We start from the raw sequence: 19,634 nt of genomic DNA, 5'->3' as shown, positions 1-19,634 counted from the left end.
CCCCTAGCCACAGATATCCATCTGGCAACTTCCAACACCTCCCATTTTTAGACCACCAGCAGCTTTCCCTCCTACAGCAGCAACAGTCAGAGATTTGCAGAGCAGATGTCTTGGTGTGAAACTATTCCCAGGAGGTGTTCCATGAATGTTTGCTGACAAAGCAGTGCAGGGACTGACCTTCCTTCCCCCTCTGCCTCCTGGTACCTGGCTCTGGATATTGAAAGCGCCTACCCTCTGTGCATACTGTGTGTTTCTGTCCCCTTAGCTACTGAGGGCCTGTGCTCCAGTTCCAGGGCACCAGGCTGCAGATGGGGGGTGGGAATGGGGGGGGGGGTGGCTGTGAGGCTGGCTGGAGCAAGCTGCTTTGGTCTGGACCTGTGCCAGGCTGCTCTCATCCAAGAGGAGGGTCAAGGGGCAGATAGGGCAGAGTTTGAAGCATGAACACTTTTCCAAACCCACTGCACTGGGCCGGGAGGATGTTCCTTTTGCCCTTGCTTGGGTCCGGTGATTACAGGTCTGAGCTTCAAAGCAGGTTACAAACCTGGCTAATTGCTGGCCTAGGGGAGCTGGGTGAGCAGGCCAAGCCCGCCTGCGTGGACACGCCAGCGGCTGCGGGCCTCACATGGGGCTGGCACTTCCAGCCTGGAGCGGTCCTGGAGCCAGGAGCCCCGGTGTGGCCGCCCAGTCCTGTTGGCTCCTCGGGGAGGGCTGCGGTGGGGAGCTGGGAGGACAGCCACCCGGCTGCCGCTGTGGCCGCTGCCCTCGCTGTTGGGGCGCCAGCGCCTCCTCTCCTGGGGCAGGCGTCTGATCGGTCAGGTGGAAACCTCCCCATTCAAACCTGCGCGGGCCAATCAGGGCCCGGCGCGCCGGCCCATTCAAACGCGCGCTGCAGCGGGCCTCCCGCTCCCGCCTCCGGGACACTGGCGCGGGGTGGGGGCGGGTGAACCTGCTGCCTCGGTAACTGGGGAGCAACACAGACGCCTCGGGTTACGGGCGCTCCTGGCAGGCGGAAGCAGGACGCCATGGAGCGCTCCCTGCACCGCGTCTCCCTCGGGAGCCGGCGTGCCCACCCGGATTTGTCCTTCTACCTCACCACCTTTGGTAAGTGCCCGGGATTGTTGGCTGCCTGGGCTGCTTCTCCCTGCGCTCAGCGCCCAGAAAGGTCCCCACCCCCGGCCCCGTGATAGGTGAGGCTGGCAGCAGCGGGTACCTCCTCTGGCCCCTTCCTCCTGTGGGTGCCCAGGAGGAGCTCAGGGCACACGGACCCAGGCTGAGCGAGCTACGGGGCGCAGCACCTGCTGCCTGGCCAGTGGTGTTAAGTGTGGCTGGCTGTGCCTCACTTGGCTGGAATCATCACGCCTCAGTTCATCTTTCAGAGACCCGGTTTGCTCCACTGGAGATTCCCTCTAGCCAACAGTTCAGGGTTAAATCAGGGTCTTGTTACTATATCTCAAGGCCTCCTCCATCCTCTTTCCTTTGGCTCAGGGACAGGACAGGTGCCAGGTCAGCTCGGGTGGCCTTGGCTCCTTGTGGGCTCGCGTTGGAAGCTCCAGTGGATGTCGGACTCACAGCACGTAGGGGAGAATTCTCTTCTTCAGGAGTGACCAGACTCTCTCTCAGGAGGATCACGGGGCTGCCCTGGGGGCTTGAGGTAGAGAGCAATGGGCAGCAGGCCCCTGCCCCCAAACCCCTAGATAGCAGGATTGGGTTCCCCCAAATAACAGCGGGGCAGCAGTGCCCCAACAGCCTGGGCAAACCCAGCCTTTCAGGTAGCCATAATAGAGAAAACAGCCCTGTCCCAGGAACACAGCCCTTCACAGCTCTGCATTTCCTCGCTGGGTCTGCAGCTCCCTGTGGAGAGTAGGTGATATTTGGGTGATATTTCCTCTGTGGAGACTTGAGATCCAGAGAGAGGAAGGTCTCCCAGTGAGCCAGACTGGTTGGTACCTGAGTTCAAGCCTTCTGAGACAGCTTGTCCAGCATTTTTTCAGTTTTTTTCATAAAGGTTGGGGCAGTTACTGCAACATACTGGACTTTGCCCAGGTTTCATAGACAGAACACTCCGGGAGTCAGGCCCTTCCTGGGGCTCTCCTATTCTCAGGCTTACCTCTGCCAGCACACTGGGTTCCTTACAAACTGTCCTTTTCTCTAGGAGCAGAGGGAGTGATAAAAAAGCAGTGGCTTCACCCTAGAACTGGCCTGTGGTCTGGCATCCTGGAATTTACGGGTCTGGTGGGTGGAAGGAACAATGCGGGTAATGAAATAGCCACCATCTGTCCAGCACTTACCATGTGCTGAGCCTTGTGTCAAGGGCTTTATCTCATTTAATCCCCCCAATTCCCATGAACCCTGCTGGGATGTGGGAGTCTACCAGACAAAGGAGGTGTCTGGGATGACCTGAATTCGTGGAGCTGGGGTTGTCAGGAAAGTGTCACAGAGCCGTGAGGCCCTATTATCTTAGCTGTGTGCTGATTTAAAAGTAAATATATATTTCATTGCTTTTTTTCCCCCTCATTATTATTGCTGTAAGATGGCTTCATTGCTGAAAACTTAGTGAAAAGAACAAAGTGAAAAATCCCCTGTACTCTGATTCCTTAGAAAAGACCTTTGTGGGTTACCAATTTGTTTTATATCCTTCCAGACTTGTGTGTGAGTGTGTGTAGGGGTGTGTTTAATTTTAAAAGAACTGAGACCATATTGTATGTACAGTCTTAGAATCCATTTCTCTTCCTTACTGGTACAGTGTGACTATTCCCTACCATCAGTCTATAGTCTTCTATTGAATTAATCATCCTGACAGAGATCTGGGAAGTCGGGGAGTGTCCAGACCAGCAGGGAGTGGATCCCCTCCTCTCCCCGCCCAGCCGTGGCCTCAGGGCTGGGTCGGATAGTTATCTGGGAAGGCTTCTACTGGAACCAGTGACTGTGACCTGAGTGTACAGCAGCAGGCAGGAACCTTGTGGGGTGGAGAGACTCCTGCTCTTAAATGTACGCAGTCTCCTCTCCCATCTCCCCGAGGACACAAGTTGACACTGGAAAGTTCTTTCCCGTTTCCTGCTTAAATTCTGTTTCCTTGACAAACACTGCCCCTCTTTCAGGCGGCTGATTTTCTTCATGCACGGTGTGATCTGTGCTTGTCTGCTCATGAATGAAGATTCGTATCAGTGATTCCCAGACCTGGTCACTTATCAGAAGCACCTGGCGAGTCTGTTAAAAACACAGATTCCTAGGATCTTCATAGGTCTAGGGTGGAGCCTGAAAATCTGTAATTTTAAGAAGGCACACAAGTATTTTAATGATCAGCCAGGTATGAAAGCTGTGGATTTAGTCAGTTTTGGTAGCCAGCATGAACTCTCTTAACGTGAAGGTCTTTGTTAAGTTTTCCTTGGTTCACTGGCCTTTTCCCAGCATGGCAGGTAGTCCTGGTCTTCATCAGTGGGCTTTGCCCTGGTAGAACCACATGAAGGTTCTGCCTACCCGATGGCTGGCTGAGCACAAATATTCAAAGGGAGCTAATTTTCCAGGATCTCTGGAATTATAATTTTTAAATGTTTATTGATTTATTTTGAGAGAGAGAGAGAGAGAGAGAGAGAGAGAGAGAGAGAGAGAGAGAGAACAGGCTGGGGAGGGGTGGAGAGAGAGGGAGAGAGAAATCCCAAGCAGGCTCTGCACTGCCATTGCAGAGCCAGACGTGGGGCTCAACCTCACGAACTACGAGACCATGACCTCAGCTGAAACCAAGATTCAGATGCTTAACCGACTGAGCCACCCAGGCGCCCCCTGGGATCTCTGGAGTTATAAACAGATAAATTGGTTTCACCAAAATTCCTTCCAGGGAGAGTACTGTATTGTACATGGCGAAGTTTATGTTTTGTGTGTGTGTGTGTGTGTGTGTGTGTGTGTGTGTGCCTGCACATGCGCATGGGGACAGCGCCTTGTCCCTCGATAAGAGGCATATTTGAGTAACATTAGTTGACCATACACTGTCTTCTAAGGAGGTGTTCTGGCTTCAGGAGAGGGGAGTGTGTATGTAAACTGGGCCTAGAACCCAACTCCTCCAGAGATGACAAATGCATTTTCTGGAGAACAGATGCCAGCTAGCTGCTCAGCGTGTTGGGCAGTGTGCGTGAGGCCCTGAACTGGAGGCTGCAACCTGGCCCTGCCAGCTGCCCCTGGCTTCCCATGCTGCTCTGAGCCGGGGACACACACAGTTCCTGGACTTGGCTGGGAAGCTCCTCCAACTACTTCTCAGGACCCCATCCTTTGCTGGTCGGGGTCCTCAGCATTTACTGGCTGTTCTGTCATCTGGGGTCCTTTTGCTTGGGAGTGTTCAGAAATTCTCAGTTTCTGGCCCCTCCTCTTTTCCAATTCTGTTCTATTTTTTAAATTAAGAATTTATTTGAGAGAGAAAGAGAGAGAGAGAGAGAGAGAGAGAGAGAGAGAGAGAGATTGAGAATCCCAAGCAGGCTCCACGCCCAGCACTGAGCCTGACATGGGGCTTGATCCCATGACCCTGGGATCATGACCTGAGCTGAAATCGAGTCCAACTGTCAACCAACTGAGCCACCCAGGCACCCCTCCGCTGTATTTTGTAATTTAATTTAATTTTTTAATTTTTTAAAATATGTATTTATTTTTGAGAGAGAGAGAGAGGGAGAGCACGAGGGGGGAGGGGCAGAGAGAGAGGGAGACACAGAATCGGAAGCAGGCTCCAGGTTCCAGGCTGTCAGCACAGATCTTGATGGGGACCTCGGACTTGCAAACCATGAGATCATGACCTGAGCTGAAGTCGGAGGCTTAACCGACTGAGCCACCCAGGCGCTCCTATTTTTTTTTTTTAATTGTATTATGAAATATAACACACACACAGAAAAACATTCCTCCAAATAATGTGTAGTTCAGTGAATTATCACAAAGCAAATACCTGTGTAACTTTCATGAGGGTCAAGATTGCCGATATCCAGTTTGACATGTAGTTTTTTTCTTTGTCACTCAGTTCAAAATAGTTTCCAATTTTCATAGTCCTACTTTCTCAAGTCTTTAGATTATTTGGAAGCATATTTTTTAAATTTACAAATACTGGGGATTTTCTGGTAATATTTTTATTCTTTTTTGTTTTATTATTTATTTGTTTATTTATTTGAGAGAGAGATAGTAAGTGGGGGAGAGGGGCAGAAGGACACAGAGAGAGAGAATCTCAAGCAGGCTCCATGCTCAGTGCAGAGCCCAATGCAGGACTTGATCCCATGACCCTGGGATCATGAACTGAGCTGAAAGCAAGAGTCAGACGCTTAGCCAACTGAGCTACTCAGGAGCCTCTCTTGTTCTTTATTCTACATTTTGGTCCGAGAATATACTCTGCGTCTTTTTAGTTCTTTGATGGATCAGGATATAGTCAGTTTTTATAAATGTTCTGTGTATACTTATGCAGCACCTGGGTGGCTCAGTCAGTTAAGCGTCCGACTTCAGCTCAGGTCATGATCTTGTGATTCGTGAGCTTGAGCCCCACATCAGGTTCTGTGCTTGGAACCTGCTTCGGATTCTGTGTCTCCCTCTCTCTCTGCCCCACCCCTGCTCATACTCTATCTCTGTCTCAAAAATAAATAAATATCAAAAAAGAAAAAGAAAAGCTCTGCAGTAGTTAGGCATAGTAGTTTTGTATGTGTCGGGTTTAGGTCAGGTTTGCTAATTATATTCTTCAAATATTCTTCTTTAATTTTTTTCAACATTTATTTATTTTTGAGAGATGGAAAGAGAGCAAAAGTGCGGGAGGGGAAGAGAGAGAGGGAGACACAGATTCTGAAGCAGGCTCCAGGCTCCTAGCTGTCAGCACAGAGCCCAATGTGGGGCTCGAACCCACGAACCGTGAGATCATGACCCAAGCTGAAGTCGGACGCTTAACTGACTCAGCCACCTAGGTGCCCTGTTGTTCAAATGTTCACCATCCTTGCTAATCTTTCCCCCCAGTTTGTTCTCAGTCACTAAGAGAGGTGTGTTAAAATTCCTGCTATGGTTATACATTTGTCTGTCATTATAGTTGTCAGTTTTTTCTTTATATATTTTGAAACAATATTAAGAGCATACACATTTAGAATTATTATCTCAGTAATGAACTGAAACTTTAATTATTAAGAAGCCTACTCTTTATTTCTAGTGGAGATAAAGTCTACTTTTCCAGACATTACCATCACTACCCAGCTTTCTTCTGCTGAACAGTGAATTGCCTAGTGTATCTTTTTCCACCTTATTTCTGTTGGTCTTTATCTTTCTTTTTTTTAAATGTGTATTTATTTTTGAGAGCACGAGTTGGGGAGGGACAGAGACAGAGTGAGACAGAGGATCCAAGGCAGGCTCTATGCTGACAGCAGCAAGCCAGATGTAGGGCTTGGACTCACCAACCATGAGAGCCGAAGTCAGATGCTCAACTGACTGAGTCACCCAAGGGCGCTGGTCTTTCTGTTTCTTTACATTCTAAGTGTGCTATGTCTCTTGTAAATAGCAGGCACAGAGTTGTTATTTTGCTTTTTAGTGCAGACCTAGGGTGATATCTTCCTGCAAAAAGATCTCTATTTGCTTCTGCCAGGTGCTTGAGGTGACTAGAAATCTGGGATAGTCGTAATGTTAGGGGTTGGGATTATTTGAAGTTGAGCTTCAGTGCCCTGAGGAACTGTCTCATCATGGTTCATTTGTTCCTGGGGAGCCACCCTTTAGGGTTCTGACCCAAAAGGTCAGGGCTCAGAAGGACCCCACTCTCAACAGGCCCTAGTCTCCAACTCCTGTTCCTCTTGCCCTGTGAGGCAGACAGAAACTCTGCCCAGCCTCTTGGCCTTTCTGTCATCTCTCTGGAATTTGAAAACACCCCAAGGAGAGAATTAGTCCAGGCAAATATTAAACTTCATTCCGTGGACCTCCATGCTCCCTGAGTCTGCTCTGTAGTTCCTCTCTGTCTTGTTGTGTCTCCAAGAAGCTGCTTTTAAATATTTTCTCCAGCTTTTCTAGATTTTTCCTCAGTGGGTGTGTCATTCCAGAAATAGAAGTCCCCTGCATGTATTTTCTAATTTTTCTGAGTCGTTTTTACTCTTTTCATCTCCTCCCCCTCCCTCCCTCATTTTCTTCCTTCCTCTCTCCCTTTCTTCTCTCCTTCCTTCCTTTTCTTCCTTTCTTTCTTCCTTCCTTCTTCCTTCCTTCCTTCCTTCCTTCCTTCCTTCCTTCCTTCCTTCCTTCCTTCCTTCCTTCCTTCCTTCTTCCCTCCCTTCTTCCCTTCCTCTGTTCCTTGTTTCCTTCCTTCTTTCATCCCTCCCTCCTTCCTCCCTTCCACCCTCCCTCCCTTCCTCCGTTCCTTTTTTCCTTCCCTCCATCTTTCCTTTTGTCATATCAGTGGGAGTGCTTTCTGTTTGCCAGGTGCTTCTCATACATTAGTTCTCAGTTTTACAATAGCCCTCTCAGAGCTGAATTATTATTCTTTCCATTGTACAGATGAGGAAACAGAAGATATAGTGATTCAGGATCATCAGTGCTGGAACCAGGATCCAAGCTGGGTCTTACTGACTCCAAAACCTGCGCTTTGCTCATGGTTCCTTCTGGGCTTCCTCTCTTGTGTTTTCCAAATGAGGCTTGTTCTGCTGGAAAACTTTGATAGTGAAAAAAAAGAATACAACTGTGGGGCGCCTGAGTGGCACAGTCAATTGAGTGTCCGACTCTTGATTTTGGCTCAGGTCATGATCTCATAGTTCGTGAGATCCAACTCTACATTGGGCTCTGCTCTGACAGTGTGGAGCCTGCTTAGGATTCTCTCTCTCCCTCTCTCTGCCCCTCCCCCCTCAAAATAAATTAATTAATTAAAGAAAAGAACACAACTGTAAAACAGAATGAAAATAAATTATTGCCTTCATCGTGTGGCTTAATGCCATCAGCAAGGATGTAACAGATGCTTGTCATTACAAAATAACATATTTAACTATAGAGAAAAAGTCTGTAATATGAAATAGATAAGGGTGGGGAGTAATTCATAAAATGTGGTGACACTGGAAATTTTGGAATTAAAATCATTATAATAAAATCTAAAGGAAAATCGTGAAAGGCAGAATAATGTGAATTTTCTATATATTATGTATGATATTGTACACGAATGTATATAAAAGAAAATCATTTGCTCTGCAGGTGGATCATTTTCATGAATAGGCTGGGCTTGGGTTAACATGGGACAATTCCAGATTTTGCAGTTTAATGGGTCATAAGTATGGCTTGAATCTATCAAAATTGTTTACTGAGAAAACCAAGGACCTCAGAAATGGAAGGACTTTTGTTTCCTCAGTCATAATATGCTGATTTATCTTAGAACTGTAGTTTCTTAACAATTTTAATTTTTTAAATTTGTTTTAATGTTTATTTGTTTTTGAGAGAGAGAGAGTGACAGCTGGGGATGGGCCGAGAGTGAGGAGAACAGAGGCTCTGAAGTGGGCTCTGTGCTGACAGCAGTGAGCACAACACAGGGCTCGAACTCACGGATCACGTAAGATCATGCCCTGAGCCGAAATCAGATGTGCAACTGACTGGGCCACCCAGATGCCCCTCTTAACAATTTTTAAAATTGAAAAATGTCCTCAGAATTGAGATCAGGTTTGTTACCTAAATGGAGGCAATCTGGGTATATATTAATTACCTATTGCTTCACAACAAAGTACCCCAATATCTATTGCTTAAAAAACCCGAATATTTATTATCTCCCGTTTCTGTGAGTCAGACTTTGGGAATGGCTTTGCTGGGTGGTTTTTGCTCAGGGGCCGCTCAGAGGCGTTGCTGTGAAGATGTTAGCCGACGTGTGCTGGCCAGAGCCATTTATTCCTGGAAGGAAAAACAGCTGGGGAAACCAGGTTAATGTCGGGTCTCACAGGAAGTGGAGAGTCAGAGGAGAGGGGTTGGACTGGCCCATCATCATCTTTATGCCACCGCCGCCCCCTACCCCCTTTGCCCTGCAGGCCTCCTTCTGCCAGCAGGCACCAGCCGAAGCCAGACCATTTCTCTGAATGGAACTCAAGATTTTCCCTCTTCAAAAGAACAGACACTTGAAATGCTCCACAGGGCTGCATGCCCAGACTGGATGGCTCCCAATTCCCCGTCACCCCTGCAGCCTATCATTTCTCCTTTAGGGGGCAGAAAGTGAAATGCGTAAACGTGTGTAACCCTCTCTGAGCCTCCCTCAGGCTGCTGTGTGGGTCACACAGCCCAGGATCACAGAGAGAGGGTTGGCTGCCTCCCGCTCTCCTGTACACATAGCTTGGGGTGCAGCCTTGTCCCCACAAATGGAGTGTTGGCGGCTCGCTAGGCTCCATGTAGACCCAACCTTCTTTGTGCATTTTTTCCCTGATGTCATCCCCTTTACTGTGGCTTTTGACACATGACAGCTCATAAATGGGGAATTGCTTTGGAGGTGAACTGGGGTTTGGATGACCGCTGCTTCACGTTAGCCGGCCAAGCCCCTCATCGATGTTCTCTGCAGACCCCAGGGTGCCATGAGCTCCCTCTAGCACACGTTCCTGCTGCTCCCTGAGTCCAGCAGTGGTGTGCCGCCCCGTCTTCTTGCTTTGTGTTTTGAGTATGTCTCTCCCCTGACTGTGTTCTGAGAGTCAGAGTTCATCTTCCGGTGGTCCTCGACAGAGTGAGGTTTGCCAGATTGAATTTCTGTAGCTGGCTTCCATACCCCTTTTTCCCCAGGGCCCGGTGAGTCCGAACTCCCCGCGTCCTGGGCCAGCAGAACCTGTACCTTCTCTGTGCCTTCCGAAGCTCACTGTTACCTAGTGTTTTTCCTGTCACGTGTGGCCTTGTCTGCTCTTCCTTTGTCTCTGGGCCCTGGCTCCGTGCTTTTCTGCAGCCTCTCAGCCCCACCCTTTGCAGAGTTGGTCCCCAACACCAGCCCATGGAAATTGGGGGCGTGCCGTCTCCAGGGCCTCTGAACACCCCAATAAGGATGGTTTCAGGCCCTTCAGCCTGAACATTCCCGGGCACTGTCACAGGCCACTCCCTGATCCGGGGGGAAAGTGGGGATATTGATAAGATCAGAGATTTGAGGGGCTGGTGAGAGGCTTGGTTACCTAGATAGGCAGATACCCAGGGATTCAGCCTGGCTTCCCGCCCCCCTCGCCCTTTATAAAAATGTTTATTTATTTATTTTGAGAGAGAGAGAGTGAGAAAATGTGAGCAGGGAAGGGGTAGAGAGAGAATCCCAAGAAGGCTCCATGCTGTCAGCGCAGAACTGGACACGGGACTCAAACCCACAAACTGTGAGATCATGCCCCGAGCTGAAACTAAGAGTTGGGCCAACTTTAGTTAACTAACTGAGCCACCCAGGAGCCCCTTGAATTCCCCTTTACCCAGTGGTTTCTTTATTTTTCCCCTCTTTTTAAATTTTTTTAACGTTTATTTTTGAGAGAGAGAGAGGGAGAGAGATACAGGGCACGAATGGGGGAGGGGCAGAGAGAGAGGGAGACACAGAATCCAAAGCAGGCGCCAGGCTCTGAGCTGTCAGCACAGAGCCTGACGCGGGGCTCAAACCCATGAACCATGAGATCTAGTTGGACGCTTAACTGACTGAGCCACCCAGGCACCCCACCCCCCACCCGCCCTCAGTGGTTTATTTCTTTAGACTTGGGGATGTTTCTTTGAGCCTGCCCTCCTTTTTGGCTTCCTCTTGGCCTCTCCAGCAAAGCTGTGGCACCTTGTCCTGTGCCTGATGTCTCTCTCTGCTCTTGAATCCCAGGGTTGCACTGCACAGATGCAGTGGGGCACACTGGTGGCTCCAGAAGACCCACTTGGTATACAGGCAAGAGTACTAGAGTTGGGGCAGGATTCTGGTCTCCCGTTCCAGCCTGCCTTACTCTGGTTACTCTGGGCCCAAAGTCACCTTCCATATGTAGTAGGCTGACCGTTCTGGCTTCCAATTGAGGAGGCTGGGTAAGATGACTTCAGGGCCCTTGAGGCACAACCATTTGATGGAATGGGAGAAGCAGAGGGGACAGGCATGGCCATGTAGCGGGGGGGGAGGGGGTGGGGTGGGGGGGTGGGGGGGGATCTCGTTCTTGATTTTGCCCTTCTCTGTGAGCCCAAGGATAGGTTGGGGGAGGGTGTGTCCTGTGCTGGGGGTCTGAGCCTGGTCTGCTGGGCTTGGTTTCTGTGCTGTAACAGGGTACAGAGCATGCTGATCCTCCCCGAGGAGACCTGCACAGCAAGATCTGGAAGGGCAGCTGCATAGACTCCTCTGGTGTCCGAGTCAGACTTTGCTCCAGGCCTGTCCTGTGCTCCAGCTCCACTTTTGGCCTTGCCCCTGCCCCTGCCCTAGCCACTGGGCTGTGAGTTCCCTGAGGGCGGGCACTGGGCCATTCAGATCTTCCTGACTCAGGTCCCCATGCAGGTGCCTGGCAAATGTTTGTCAAATGGACTTAGCGAGCACTTGTGTTGGGAGGCTTCTCCATCCTGATTTCTGCGAGAGGGTTGTTGATAGGTGATGGTGTTGTGCAGCTCAGTGATTCTTACAACTTCAGAAAGCCAAACGTGTGTGGGCCAAAGCTGGCTTTGCACTGGTAATCATTTCAGAAAAAATGTTTGGTGTTAAACAGAGTTGCCTTTGGGTTAACGAAATCCGATCTGTGACCGCTGGCCATTTTTGTCTGTTTCAAAACCTTCCACCCCACACTGGATCCGGCCCAGTTTCTGTAGGAGATTTCTCAGCCCCAGAGAGCCCCAAAGTGATAATTGCTCAGATCTTGAGCTAATAACACCATGGGTTCTCTTGGCGCCTTTCACCTCCTCACCCTTCAGCATTATCTGATCCGCACACAGCTTGGCGAGTGCAGTAACCCCTGTTATTAGCTCCACCTCACAACTGGGGATAATGTGGCTCTCAGAGAGAGGAGGCTAAGTCGGGGCTGGAAGTGGAGCAGGCCTCCGGGCTTCTGAGATCCGTGTCCTGGGCAGGAGAGCAGCGGGAATTTCTGATGGGCGAAGAGCTGATCAGGGGTTTTCTGGAGCCTGGATTCTTGGGCTTGCAGTTTCAGCACCCCAAAGTACGAGGAGCAAGAGGTTTCCAGGTCACAGTGGTCGGGGGACTGCTGCACAATTTCCCTTCTTTCTGTTTTCCAAACCCTGCCTGGCCTTCCTCCAGCCGGCAGCAAAGCACAAGCCCCAGCCACAGTCCCAGTTTCACGGGGCGTGTCCGGAGATGAATGGTTGGGATGTTGAGGGGGCGTCACTGTGCCATGAGGAGCGGTGAAAGGACTTTAGGCTTTAGATCTAGAGGAGAGAGCTCAGAGACTGACAGCAGAACCACAGCTAGGCAATGAAAGTTACTGAGAGGCCACTCCTGGCTCAACATAAGATGGAACGTTGAACCATCAGAGTTATCGCAAAAGAAAAAGGGCTCCCATTGCAGGAAGTGAGCTCCCTATCACCAGAGGTGATCAAGCAGAGGCTGATGGATGTGCGACAGGGTTGTCATGGATGCAAGGGCTTCCTGGTTGATGTGTGGGATTGCTGCAGGCTGGGAGGCCCTGCCTCATCCTCCTTGCCTCCCCAGTGGTGTCCACTGGGTGGATTGAGTTCAGTGGCTTTTTGAGGTTCTAAGAAGAGTCTACTGGACTGGGGAAATTTTTCAGCACGTCATTGCGGAAGAGGAGTATGGTCCTCCTCTCCTCAGTTCATGCTGAAGGGCCACTGGGCATCTGTGAGGATGACTTAATGTTTTGTTTTGTTTTTATATTGTCTTTTAAAAAATTTAGAAAAGCTGGGGGAAAAACCAGCTCCTGATTCTTCCCCTGCTTTCCAGCCCTGGCCCTTCTGTTATGTTTACATTTCCCCCTCCCTCCCTCTCCTCTTCCCTCCTTCCCTTCTCTCCGTGTTCCCTCTTCTTAATTTTAATTATAGAAGTGCGATAGTTCATATAATTTGCATTGTTGAAGCAACAATAGTGATAGATTTAAGTTCCTCTTGACTTCCCTCCCTCTAATTCTGTCCCTTCCCTAGAGGGGATCCCTGTTTTTCATTTCACACACACACACACACACACCCTATGCCATCTGTACTGTTCTGCAATTTGCTTATTCCTCTTAAACACTTATCACAACAATGTTCCCATGCTGGGAAATACAGAGCTCCCCATTTTTTATAACAGCCCCCTTATTCTATAGCACAGCTAGACATAGCTTTTTTAACCATTTTCATATTGATGGACATTTCAGGTGTTTCCAGTTATTCCTTATTTTAAACAGTGTTGGAGAGCCAGCCTTGTGCTCGTGTGTGCATTTTTGTCTATGATAGTTACCCAGAAGTAGAATTCCTAGGCTGAAGGACATTTACAATTAAATTCTAGCAAATGCTGCCAGAAATTATCCTCCATTTACATTTCCAACAGGGTGTGATAGTACCTGTTTTCTTACATTTTTAACGAACGTTTGACATTATCTGTCTTTTATTTTTAATTTAATTTTTAAAAAAGATTGTATTTTGGGGGTGCCTGGATGGCTCAGTTGGTTGAGCATCTGGACTCTTGGTTTCACTCAGGTCATGATCCCAGGACTGTGGGATTGAGCTCTGTGTCAGGCTCTGCGCTGAGTGTGAAGCCTGCTTAAGATTCTCCCTCTCTCTCTCTCTCTCTCTCTCATCTTCTGCCCTGTCCCCCTCTTGTGCATGTTCTCTCAGTCTCTAAAAAAAAAAAAAGATTCAAAAATGTTTTTTTTAATTAAAAAAAAAATTTTATTTTTAAATAATCTCTACACCCAAGATAGGGTTCAAACTCACAACCCCAAGATCAAGAGTCGCATGCTCCACCAGCTGAGCCAGCCGGGTGCCCCAACATTATCTGTCTTTTAAATGACCTGCTGAGCAGATTGATGGGAAATGGTATTTTGTTAATTTGCATATCCCAGATCTCTGTGAGGTTGAGCATCTTGTATGTTTATTGGCTGTTTTGTCTTCTCTGAATTTCCAGATCATGACCTTTGTCTATTTTTCTATGATATTTTCTCATAACCTTGTTTATGATATCTTTAATTGTAATGGACATTGAAAATTTTTATGGAGTTAAGAGTTATCTCTTTCCCTGTTGCCTCTGCATTTTGTCTCTTGCTTAAGAGGGTCTTTTCCAGGCTTACAGACAGGTTCAGAGGCTCTTTGGTGAGCTCTAGTCCAGGGTTCCTCAGCCTTTAATGTACCTGTGCCTCCCTGGGGATCTAGTTAAATTGCAGATCCTGATTCAGTATGCCTGGGGTGGGGCCTAAGATTCTGCATTTAAAAAAAATGTTTATTTATTTTTTGGGCAGAAGGGGCAGAGTGAAAGAGAGAGGGAGAGAGAGATTCTCAAGCAGGCTCCACTCTATCAGTACAGAGCCCGACACGGGACTCAATCCCATGAACCCTGAGATCATGACCTGAGCCCAAGTCAAGAGTCAGACACTTAACCGACCGAGCTACCCAGGTGCCCTGAGAGTCTGCATTTCTAACTCTCATCCAGATGCTTCTGATGCTGGTGGTTCTCAGACCACACTTTGAGTAGCATAGCTCTATGTCAATGCCACAGAAAATCTCCTTATTTTTTCTTTAGGGAGATCAGGGTTCTGTGGAATGACTGAAGGTGATAGCATCAACTTTGAAGGAATTCTCTGCCCACACTTGATCTCATTTCTTTTGCTTTCCCCCCAAATCATTTGTTCCTTGTCCTTGTGTTGTTTTGCCCTTCCAGAACACAGCTAACTGTCTGTCACGGTGCAGGGCTTTCCCTGACCTCCCCCTTCACCTCTTCACCACCCCCCCCATGGACTCTTGACCAAGGCCCAGGCTCCTTAACTCTCCAATCTAGGCTTGTGATGATGTGGATGCAATAACTTTTCCAACTGTCCCAGTGGCGAGAGCTCTCCAGCACTGGCCTGGACTTCCTTGTAAAGTAGTGAGCTCCCCATCACCAGAGGGGTGTAAGCCTGGGCTGGAGAACCACTGCTGGGTATATTGCAGAAGGGACTTCTGATGTTCTGAGGAGGCTGAACTAAGAGGCTTCTGAGCTCCCTTCCAACCCAGAGACTGAATGGATCTTTGAATTGCTTCACATGAACAAAAGAACATTCCCATCTCTGTACCCCGTTTCTCACCCAGCGAGGAGACGAGGTGAAGTTGTTTCTGTTGTTGTTTCCTTAGGTCAGCTGAAGCTGTCGATCGATGCTCAGGACCGGGTTCTGCTGCTCCACAGTGAGTATGGGGCCAGGACATGAAGGTCCTAAATGCCACGCAGAGGACTTTACACTGTACCTGTCCATTTATCCATTTGTTCGTCCTTCCATCCAACACTCAAGTTCTTACCGAGCTTCTGCCATGGCCTTTGCTGCCTGGACTCTTCCATTTAGCCCAGCAAGCCCTGGCTGTCTCTCCAGCCTTCGTGGCTCTTGCTGTTAAAATCTTCCTCCACCTCCTGTTGTGTCCCCCTTGAGGGCATCAAGCTTGCTCATGCCTCTGTGCCTTTGTACCCGCTACTTCTTGTGTCTGAAATAGCCTGCCTTCTTTTTGAATGTCTTTTGAAAAACAGCTCTCCCTCCCTCTGATTTTGCAAGATACATGCCTGCCTTCATCATCATTAAGACTCAGGAAGGAAGGCTCATTTTGCTTCATTTTTTTCCCTCCGGGAATCACCCCCTGACCTACCTGAGTATGTTGTTTCCCCCTCTGTGTCCTTATCACAGCTCTGACTACGCTGTGTCACTCTGGTCTGTCCAAGGAGTGCAGTGGGGCAGCAGCCATGTCTGCCCCACCTGCTCTGGGGGCCAGGGAGACCCAAGGGTTCCTCAGGTGGGGAGCCTGCCCCCCAGGCCCACGCCCTCGAGGGGCAGGGTGCACACAGGAACAGTAGCTGGGACACCAGGCAGAGTAAACCAGCAGGCGCCTGGGGTCCTCCGGTCCTGGCCTTGGGGAGGGCCCAAGGTGAAGTTCCCAACGACCGGCAGAAGGGGGTTCTTTGCCAACCAGAGCCTGACAACAGCTGTGCAAACAGATTTTGCAAAATGCATCTTGGCCTCCGCCACTTCATTTGTCCTGCGCCGTTTGCTTTGGCTTCACCCCAGTCTTAGAGTTCTTCATCCCTTCCAGCCTGTTCCTCTCTCTCCTTTGACTTCATGTGCTTCACGCCTCAGACTCTGGGAGCCCTGTTGGAACCAAACCCCAGGGCCCAGCCCAAACAGAACAGAGAAGAAAACAGCAAAGAGGCTCTGCTTCTGTCGGACCTGCTGCCTGATTTCTGCAGACCTCAGGCAAATGGGCTGTGCTCGCTTTCGAGATCAGGCTTGCTCCTCACCTCCCACCTGCCCCTGGCTTTTATTTAGTGCGATTTTTCCCTTTGGCAAACCTTCCTTGAGCAGTTCCTTGCTTGCCAGACACTGCTAAGCACTTTAGATACATTCTCTCATGTAACCAGCACCACTACCACATGAAGCAGATGTTATAATCACTAACCATTGTCTTATTATCACTCCACCATTAAAAAATAGCAAATTCAGGGGCACCTGGGTGGCTCAGTCAGTTAAGCGTCTGACTCTTGGTTTCGGCTCCAGTCAGGATCTCAAGATTCGTGAGCCTGTGCCCCACATCGGGCTCTGTGCTGACAGCGCAGAACCCTCTTGGGATTTTCTCTCTCCCCCTTTCCCTCTGCCCCTCCTCTGCTCCCTTGCTCTTTCTCTCTCAAAATAAGTAAGTAAACTTTAAAAAAAAATTTTTTTTTAAATCGCAAATTCAGTTGCCGAGAGACAAAGCAACTTGCTCAAGCTCTCCTGTTTCATAAGTGGTGAGTTGGCATTTGCGTTGGTCTGTGGACCCAGGACCACAGGCTGTCTCTGGACCCAGGCTTTTGCCTGCTGCGTTACACTGTCCACCAGCCACAGCGCAGCTGACGGGGCAGACTGAGATCTCCAGCCTGGCCCCTCCATCCCGGGAGACAGTCTCATGTGGAGGAAGGAGCACCAGACTGGGAGTCAGGAGATATGGATCTAAACCCAGCTGTGTGATTCCTATCGCTCTGATTACTCTGTGACTTTGGGCAAGTTTCTTACAGTCTCTGGGTCCCCGGAGTCTCTGGGTCTCATCTTTCCCATTGAATGAGGGGTTAAACTCAATAAATTTTATGTTCTCTTTCAACTGTAAGATTCAAGGAATTGAGTGCACCCTGAGGGTGCTGGCTGCGTGTGGGAGATGGTGGGAATGGACTAGACCAGAGAGGGGTTAATAGCCAGTGGTTGTAGGGGCTAGTAATAATCCTTCCTACCCACTCACCCCAATATTTTCATTCTCTGTTTAGTTATAGAAGGCAAAGGCCTGATGAGCAAAGAGCCTGGCATCTGTGATCCCTACGTGAAGGTATGCTGAGCTGGAGGTGGGGGTGGGGGTGGGTGGCATGGGGGACGGTAAGGGGCTATGTCACTAGTCTGAGTCCCAAGGTCTCAGCACATCTGTGGGCCTGGTGCCATTCGAAGTGGCAGCGACCGCCTCACTCTTTGGTCAGTAGGCATTTATTAGGGCCAGTGATGAGGCCCTGAGCTAGGATAGGCCCTTCCCTTCACCCAGCTTGGTGCCTAAGCCTTCCTGCCAGAGCTGGAATCTTATAGGTGATCTTGGTCATCCACATGGGTGAGCACCGTGAATGTGTGGGTGATAGAAATCCACAGAAAATCCCAAGCCCTCTCATGACAAGGAATGTTTTCACACTTCTCCCTGGCAAAACCGGAGGCAAGGCAGCAGGTTTGGGTGGTGGAGGGGAGGGAGTGTCTCTGAGGCCTAGAAGATCCATCCGAGTGGGGCCCTTGTAGTGAAGACAGAGGCCCCGAAGGGTGGAGGGCCTACTTCCAGCCAGAACCAAAGGCCAGGCGCCTCCCAGAGTGTGCAGCTGGGATGCCAGGTGCCGGCCCTGGTGCACCCTTCCATATTCTCCCCAAAGCCTGGTCAGGGCCTCTGGGGGCAAGGACTTGGTCAGGAGCAGGGCAGGAGCAGAGGCAGGGCAAGGGCAGCCAGAGGGCGAGAGTGTGGATTTGGGGCCTTGGCGGAGGCCGACCTGGAGCCTCTGGTGAGGGAGCACCTAGCAGCTGCTGGGAACTTATAAGAGAGGCCCACACTTAGAGGGAGAGTAGAGCCGGTTGAGGTATACCCCATCTATGGCTGGGCCTGTGGCTGCCGGCTGCGGGGCCCTGTCCCCGCATCTGACTCCAGTGCCTCGGCTGGGGTTTCTCTTTGTTCCCCAGCATCTGACTGAGGACTCCCCTCTGTCCTCTGCAGAGGCTGGTTTGAAGGACACCTGGGAAGCCTTTCACTTGGGAGATGTGCAGAGTCCGCTGCGGGACTTTTGTGATTCTGTGTCCCACAAGTAATCATCTCACGCTTACTTTTCCCCAATTCAAGATTTCTTTGATCCCTGAAGATAATCATCGACTCCGTCGCCAGAAGACGCAGACCATTCTAGACTGCAGAGAGCCGGTCTTCCATGAGCACTTCTTCTTGTAAGAGTCTGGGGCAAGCCAGGCCCTCGAGAGGAGAGGGAAGGAGTGTTTATCTGGAAACAGCTCTCTTTGCCAAATCTAAAAGTCTATCTAAGCAGAAAAACAGGGACTTCTAAAGGATGCCTTTGTTTTCTTGTTCACGTATGTCCTTGCATCCCTGGCACTCGGCCCAGCAGCGAGGTCCATGGTGATAAGGTGTCACTTGGCTGGTTCTCACAGCCAGAGTGCCCAGCCTGAGGCTGGCAGCCCCTGGAGAGGATGCATTTTCCCAGCGTGCCTCGGGCCAAGCCTTCTCTTTCAGTAGAAGAAATTTTCCAAGCTGAGGGATCCCTCCCCCTTTTGAAATTTGCTAACTTCCTTGAGCCTCAGCTTCCGTGTTTGTAAAATGGGTTTATGACACTACCTTCCTCAGAGAGCTCAGGTGTAAATGCGACAGTGTAACAGAGTGTCCGCTCTTGCTGTTTAATATTATTACTACTACTACTGTTATTATTATTTCTTCCCCCATCCATGAACTCTGGGGCCCTGGGAAGGAAATGGACATTTCGTATTTTGTTGGTGAAAGTTAAGATTATTCTGTTTTTTTTTCAAATTACACTAGGTAATTTTGCTTATGGTAGAAGAATAGGCCAGCATAAACAAAGAAACGAAAAGACGCCTCAAGCCCTACGACTCATGACACGCCTCGGCTTCTTTCTTTTCAGATCTTTGAGTCTGTGTGGGTGTGTATGTTTGGGCATGTGTAGGTGTTTACGAAAAAATGGAATTGTTCTATAGTATTACACAGTGACCTCCCTTTTGTCCCAAACCATATAATGTAGACTCTTCTGTGCATGTGAATACCTACCTCCCACGCTCCTGGCATTTGAGCTTCCTTAACCAGCTCCTTATGGTTGTGTTTAGGTTATTGGTAAATTTTGCACTTTGACAGGCTCCAGGGGTCTAGCCTGGAGCTCGGCCCTACTAACACCCTGGCCGTGTGGTTTGCTTTGCAGTCTTGTCCAAGAGGAAGATGAACAGAAGCGCCTTCTGGTCACTGTGTGGAACAGGGCAGGTGACTCCAGGTGAGGGGAGGTGCTGAGCCGGAAGGGAGAGCCCGCTGTGAGCCCGTGGGTGGCTGCC

At 49.5% G+C, this 19,634-nt stretch overlaps 1 protein-coding gene across 3 annotated transcripts in view; it reads left to right on the top strand.

Annotated features, from left to right (window-relative positions):
• RGS3 (regulator of G protein signaling 3) overlaps positions 1 to 19,634 on the top strand; it is a 139,898-nt gene that overhangs the window by 17,097 nt on the left and 103,167 nt on the right. The window contains exons 1-5 of one of the 3 annotated variants that reach the window (XM_027034882.2): positions 898 to 1,101; positions 15,178 to 15,228; positions 17,321 to 17,379; positions 18,415 to 18,512; positions 19,508 to 19,576. In XM_027034882.2, coding sequence (XP_026890683.1) covers positions 1,023 to 1,101; positions 15,178 to 15,228; positions 17,321 to 17,379; positions 18,415 to 18,512; positions 19,508 to 19,576 — 356 coding nt within the window. In that variant the 5' untranslated portion in view covers positions 898 to 1,022. Of the gene's footprint in view, positions 1 to 897; positions 1,102 to 15,177; positions 15,229 to 17,320; positions 17,380 to 18,414; positions 18,513 to 19,507; positions 19,577 to 19,634 lie in introns of those variants that run through there. The other 2 variants (XM_027034880.2, XM_027034879.2) reach the window with 2 other exon arrangements.

The sequence above is a fragment of the Acinonyx jubatus genome, chromosome D4 (genome assembly GCF_027475565.1).
Source record: "Acinonyx jubatus isolate Ajub_Pintada_27869175 chromosome D4, VMU_Ajub_asm_v1.0, whole genome shotgun sequence".
Taxonomy (NCBI): domain Eukaryota; kingdom Metazoa; phylum Chordata; class Mammalia; order Carnivora; family Felidae; genus Acinonyx; species Acinonyx jubatus.
The sequence above is the reverse complement of the archived record's forward strand: the minus strand, read 5'-3'. Positions and strand labels throughout refer to the sequence as shown.